The sequence below is a fragment of the Pocillopora verrucosa genome, chromosome 14 (assembly GCF_036669915.1).
Source record: "Pocillopora verrucosa isolate sample1 chromosome 14, ASM3666991v2, whole genome shotgun sequence".
NCBI lineage: Eukaryota > Metazoa > Cnidaria > Anthozoa > Scleractinia > Pocilloporidae > Pocillopora > Pocillopora verrucosa.
The window spans coordinates 19,064,175-19,070,027 of NC_089325.1; the positions used below are offsets into that span (position 1 = coordinate 19,064,175).

At 44.6% G+C, this 5,853-nt stretch overlaps 2 protein-coding genes across 2 annotated transcripts; both read left to right on the forward strand.

The window, feature by feature from the left end:
• Positions 1 to 2,368: 2,368 nt before the first annotated feature.
• LOC136278308 (uncharacterized) lies at positions 2,369 to 4,097 on the forward strand. The gene is made up of 3 exons (XM_066161828.1): positions 2,369 to 2,728; positions 3,216 to 3,670; positions 3,773 to 4,097. The coding sequence occupies exons 1-3, from the start codon at positions 2,369 to 2,371 to the stop codon at positions 4,095 to 4,097; spliced, it is 1,140 nt and encodes a 379-aa protein (XP_066017925.1).
• Positions 4,098 to 4,259: 162 nt separating this feature from the next.
• LOC136278310 (uncharacterized) lies at positions 4,260 to 4,952 on the forward strand. Its single transcript, XM_066161829.1, has one exon. The coding sequence runs from the start codon at positions 4,260 to 4,262 to the stop codon at positions 4,950 to 4,952; it is 693 nt and encodes a 230-aa protein (XP_066017926.1).
• The last annotated feature ends 901 nt before the right edge of the window (positions 4,953 to 5,853 follow it).

Consider the following 5,853-nt stretch of genomic DNA (forward strand, 5'->3'; position numbering starts at 1 on the left):
CTGTAGTGAAGGGGCCATGCAGTCCACGACAGATCTAAATTCAACAAGGTTACTACAGGAAATAAGCACAAAACTACCCCTAAAGTCAGGCTCCAGGTGGTGTTGCCAAGCACGTGATGTCCTAAAGAAAAGGAGAGAACGGTATCCTTCCATAATCTAGAAGAATTTGTCAAAGAAGCAGATCTCGCAAATGATCCGGTTTTTTCTCCTGAAGTGTTGAAAAGTAACAAAAACAAGGCGCCTGACAGAAGCCAAGTAAAGAGAAGTCAGGGAGCTAACAGTTTTGCTCTCGTACCCTGCCTAGCGAGAGCAGAGGAAGGCCTAATGCAAAGCAAGAGCCGAAACAGCAAAGTTTGTGTGTCTTCTGCGGCAGTAACCACCCACCTCACAAGTGTGGAGAACTAAGCAGGAAGAGCATTGACGAGCGCCTGGCACTGGTTAGATCGAAAGGCCTCTGCTTTGGATGCCTGAAAAGGGGTCATCAATCGAAAAACTGTCGAGCTAGGTTAAATTGCGAGAAATGCGGTAGGCAGCATCCAACTCCACTTCATGACCCTACGTATAAAGAAGGATCTAGCAACCAGAATACTCCTGAATCAACTGGTGACAACTATGTCACCTTCATGGAGAATATGATAGAGAAGGGTTTTGCCGAAAAGGTGAAACAAGGTGCTTCTTCAAAATATATTAAGGTTCACACGGCAACCAGGTGGACAATCAGATATAGTTTGATGCTACACTGGTTTGCAGATTTAATGAATGTAACCGAAGAAGTTACAATTCATAGACCCAACGTTTCGACACTCCTGTCTAGTGCCTTCATCAGGGGTGATCTAAGCGCTGTAACAAGAAGTCCTTTTATATGATCCCTAGGACAAAGAACTTTGCCTGTGGAGGATATTATTCATCTGCTGTCTTTTTGCCTCAAAACCACGCAATTTACATATAACGGCACATACTATCTACAAGTTTTTGGTACAGCGATGGGTTCGCCTATTTCTGCTGTCATTGCTAACATGGTAATGGAAGACGTGGAACAAAGGGCCTTAGCCACTTCACCGGTTAAACCCTTTTTCTGGAAACGATATGTTGATGATGTTATTTCTGCGGTATCCGGAAATGAAGCGGAGCGCCTCTTGTCGCATTTGAATTCAGTAGAGCCGTTGATCCAATTCACCCTTGAACGTGAAAAGGATAGACATTTGCCCTTTCTTGATTTAAATGTATCCAGAGGGGTTCAGGGTAATTTAGAGACAAGTGTCTACCGTAAACCCACCCACACAGACAAATACCTCACTTTCGATTCTCACCATCCTATTTGCCATAAAAAGTCTGTAGCCAAAACTTTACTTAGGAGGGCTGACTGTCTACCATCATCACTCGATTCGAAGGCTGAGGAGAGGAAATATGTTTCCAATGTCCTAAAGGCAAATGGCAATACAAAAACTTTTCTCCGTAACTGCCAAAAACCAGTTACAAATAGTAACGCTCTTGATGAAAGGGAACCAGCGACTGGTTTTGCTGTTATTCCTTACATACAGGGTGTTACTGAACCCGTGAAGAGAATTTTGAATAGCCACAACGTTAAAGTTGCTCAAAAACCTTTTCAGACTTTGGGGCATATTTTCGCCAAACCCAAGGATCCTGTCACGAAAGAACAACGAACCGACGCCATTTATCCTATTCCTTGCAATGACTGTGACAACGAATACATCGGACAGACCAAATGCCAGTTTGGTACACGGTTAAAAGAGCACCAAAAAGCGGTTTTTCGTTGCAAAAAGGAAAATTCAGCTTTATTGGAGCATACTTGGCTAACCAACCATACAATTGGGTGGGATAATTCTAAAATTATCACCACTAATTGGTGTTACCACCAGCGCTTTTGTTTGGAGGCTTGGCACATTAACTCCGCCCACGCTCCTTTAAATCGTGACCATGGCGGCCTGCTTCCTGACGCCTACTAACGCCTCGTCAGAAAAAAAGGCTGCTTATTAGTGATCATAAAAAAGGACTTCTTGTTGCAGCGCTTAGATCACCCCTGATGAAGGCACTAGACAGGAGTGTCGAAACGTTGGGTCTATGAATTGTAACTTCTTCGGTTACATTCATTAAATCTGCAAACCAGTGTAGCATCAAACTATGTCTGAAGGTGCTTCTTCGTTGTCAGATACGGAACAACAAAACGTCTGGTACATCCCACACCATGGAGTATACCATCTGAAGAAACCAACGAAGATTCGCGTTGTTTTCGACTGTGCCGCAGAGTTCAAGGGAGTCTCTGAATAAACACCTGTCACAAGGCCCAGACTTAACAAGCACTCTTACAGGTGTCCTGAACAGGTTCCGTCAAGGGCAGGTGGGGTTAATGTGTGACATTGAGTCCATGTTCTATCAAGTGTACATTGCTGAAGAGTACTGGGAAAATGGAGACTCTTCAAAGGATCCAATTGAGAGCCGAATGACTGTGCACCTTTTTGGTGCAACCTCATCTCCTGGTTGTGCCAATTTCGCTTTGAAAAAGACTGCGCAAGATAGCGAGTGCAAATTCGGATCAGCTGCCACTGACTTTCTGCGGAACGACTTCTATGTGGATGATGGATTAAAGTCCTGTGCCACGATTGAGGAGGCAAACCATTTGATCAAGTTGGTTAAAGAAATGTGCAGAAGAGGTTTCAACCTGCAGAAGTTCGTTTCCAACAGGAAGGAGGTCATAAAGAACATCCCAGTGATTGACAGAGCTGATGACCTCAAGAGCATAAACCTCGACCTTGACAAGTTACTCATGGAATGAGCACTTGGTGTTCAGTGGTGTATTCGGTCAGACACTTTTCAATTTTGTATAGTATTGAAAGACCGTCCATGCACAAGAAGGGGAATCCTCTCCACCATCAGTTCTATTTTTGACCTGCTTGGTTTTATTGCACCAGTGCTATTTGAAGGAAAGAGTTCTCTACAAGATTTGTGCTGCAATGGTGTGGATTGGAATGAGCCAATAATACCCGAGGTGATCAGAGCAAGATGGGAAAGATGGTGGACCGAGCTTCATGTTCTTCAGCACTTTTCAATTCCCAGATGCTTTAAACCTGATGATTTTGGAACAGTAGTAAAGAAAGAGCTGCACCATTTCTCTGATGCCAGCACTAAGGGTTACGGTCAATGCAGTTATCTGAGGCTTCAAGATGATTCTGGCAGAATCCATTGTGCCTTTGTAGCTGGCAAGTCGTGAGTGCCCCTCCAAGCCTGTCACAATTCCACGCCTTGAATTACAAGCCGCGGTGACTTCTGTGAAGATAAGCCAACAGATACATCAGGAGCTAAGCCTTGATGACGTCCAAGAGTTCTTCTGGTCTGACAGCAAGGTTGTTTTGGCCTACATTGTCAATGAAAGTCGTAGGTTTCATGTTTTTGTTGCCAATCGAGTTCAGCTCATTCAAGACTCGACTTCAGTGGATCAGCGGAAATACGTTGAAACTAAGCTAAACCTGGCAGATGACACCTCCCGCAATCTCAGTCCAAATGCTCTCATTACTTTGAAGTGGTCTACGGGACCTGCATTCTTGTGGCAGAAGAAGAACGAATGGCCCTTCGATGAGAAAGTTTTGCCAGATCCTAGCCAAGTACTGCCATGTGATCCTGAGGTCAGGAAAGTCACTGCCTTACCTACAAGGTAGACGAAGAAGGAGCCGTAGATTACAGACCGTTTGGAATACTTTTCTGATTGGTTCTGTGCCAGAAGAGCCATTGCCTTAAGTCTTCTGTATCTTCAAAGGGTACGAGAGCAAGCCTTTGCAGAGCCCAGGGTCAGCAATAAGAAGGCCACGCTTCAAGTGCCAGATCTTCAAGAAGCAGAGACTGTCATCAAGTCCATCCAGTGTAACACCTTTCCTGAGGAGCTTGAGTTGTTGAAGTCCTCACATGTTAAATTACTTGAACACAGATTGGCTGCACCAGCAGAGACAAAGTTTAGTCCAAAGCAATCCTCCCTACATAAGCTGGATCCCTTCCTTGACTCGCAGGGAATACTACGTGTTGGCAGCCACCTTAGAAATGCTTCACTCCGGTTTGAAGTCAAGTTCCCTGTGATCCTACCTTGAAGAAGCCACGTGACTACCTTCATTATCAGGTACTTTCACGAGAAGATAAAGCATCAAGAGCGGGGCATGACTTAGAATGAGATAAGAGGCAATGGTTATTGGATCGTGGGTGGAACAAGTGCATTTGGAAGCTACATCTGGGGCTGTGTGGTCTGTAGAAAGATGTGTTCTGCAGTGGTAGAGCAGAAGATGGCAGATCTGCCAGAGGACCGACTAGAACCTGCTCCACCTTTCACGTTTTGTGTAGTGGACTACTTTGGCCCCTTTTCCGTCAAAGAAGGCAGAAAAGAAATGAAGAGGTACAGAGTTCTGTTTACATGCTTAGCTTCAAGAGCCATTCATCTGGAGACTTCCACTTCGCTTGAAACGGATGCCTTTATAAATGCACTTTGTCGTTTTACATGCCGCAGAGGGCTGATTTGCCAACTACGAAGTGACCAGGGAACGAATTTTGTTGGCGCCAAGCACGAGTTAAAGGCTGCACTTGCAGAACTCGACCACGAACACATCAAAACAGAATTACTTCTGGGGAATTGTGATTGGTTCACCTTCGCTATCGATGTTCTGTCTTCTAGCCACATGGGTGGAGTTTGGGAGTGGCAGATCCGTACAGTCAGAAACGTCCTGTCCCCACTTCTTCAGAACAATGGCCTACGGCTGGAGAACAAGTCACTTAGAATGTTCATGTGCGAGGTGGAGGCCATCATTAATAGCCGTCCATTGACAGTTGATCTCTTAAATGACCCAGGTTCACTGAGCCCCTTGACACCCAACCACTTGCTCACTATGAAGACGAAAGTTTTTCTCTCGCCACCTGGTGTTTTTCCCGCTGACAAGTTCTGCAGAAAGCATTGAAGGCATGTCCAACATTTGGCCAACAATTTCTGGTCACGATGGTGGAAAGAATACCTGCTTAGCTTACAGCAACGTCAGAAGTGGACAATGTCCCGGAAAGATGTGGGTGTAAACGACATCATGATCATTAAAGATGATAACACTCCCAGCAGTCATTGGCAGCTGGTGCGTGTTTGTGCAGCCAACCGAAGTTCTGATGGACGCGTTTGCACGGTGAAGTTAGTGCTAGCAGACGCCTGTCTGATAAGAAAGGAAGGAGAGTCAAGGAAGTGAAGTTCCTGAAGTGTCCAGTTCAGAAGCTTGTCCTGTTGATGTCTAAAGATGACTATGAGAGCAAATCCTGGGGTGTATCCCACCCGAGGAGCCATTGACTTTGCTGATCATTTGATAGTTTTAAGCAAGAACACTTAAGACTTTTTATAATGCTTATTTCCCTTTAGCTAATTTGCCTATTTGTAGTGAAACACGTTGGTGTTTCAGGGGAGCCATGTAAATGCGTGACTTTAAATTTGTGACATTTGTGTTACAGTTGGCCTTTGTGCCATTTGATTCCCTTGGATAGTCTTTCTCTCCCGCTGATTTTTAGTTGTTGCATCGTACGCCCTTTCACTATTCACTGTTCATGTCCGGCGTACATCCCGAGTTAATTTCTTAAGTTTTGTTTCAAGCCACTGGCATATAGGGACTGATATTTAAGTTGTATTCGCTTGTTTTCACTTTTGTAGCTTGCCCCATTCAGGCAAGGTAGCGTTTCTCTTGCTATGATCTTATGCCTTTGTGTGTGTTACTTAGTCACTGCCTTTGTATCATCAGGCGGCTATTTCTAGTTATAATTTTCCTTTATCTCGTTTTGAGCAAGCTCTTTCGTCTTTTTTTGTAGAAATATTTTGTGTTTTGTGCT

Excerpts from the sequence above, each read along its gene's own strand:
- LOC136278308 (XM_066161828.1), top strand. The coding sequence starts at position 2,369 with ATGTGTGACATTGAGTCCATGTTCTATCAAGTGTACATTGCTGAAGAG. Across the intron at positions 2,729-3,215 it reads AGGTCATAAAGAACATCCCA|CTGGCAAGTCGTGAGTGCCC; the intron begins GTGATTGACAGA and ends GTGCCTTTGTAG. Across the intron at positions 3,671-3,772 it reads GTCACTGCCTTACCTACAAG|GGTACGAGAGCAAGCCTTTG; the intron begins GTAGACGAAGAA and ends GTATCTTCAAAG.
- LOC136278310 (XM_066161829.1), top strand. The coding sequence starts at position 4,260 with ATGTGTTCTGCAGTGGTAGAGCAGAAGATGGCAGATCTGCCAGAGGAC.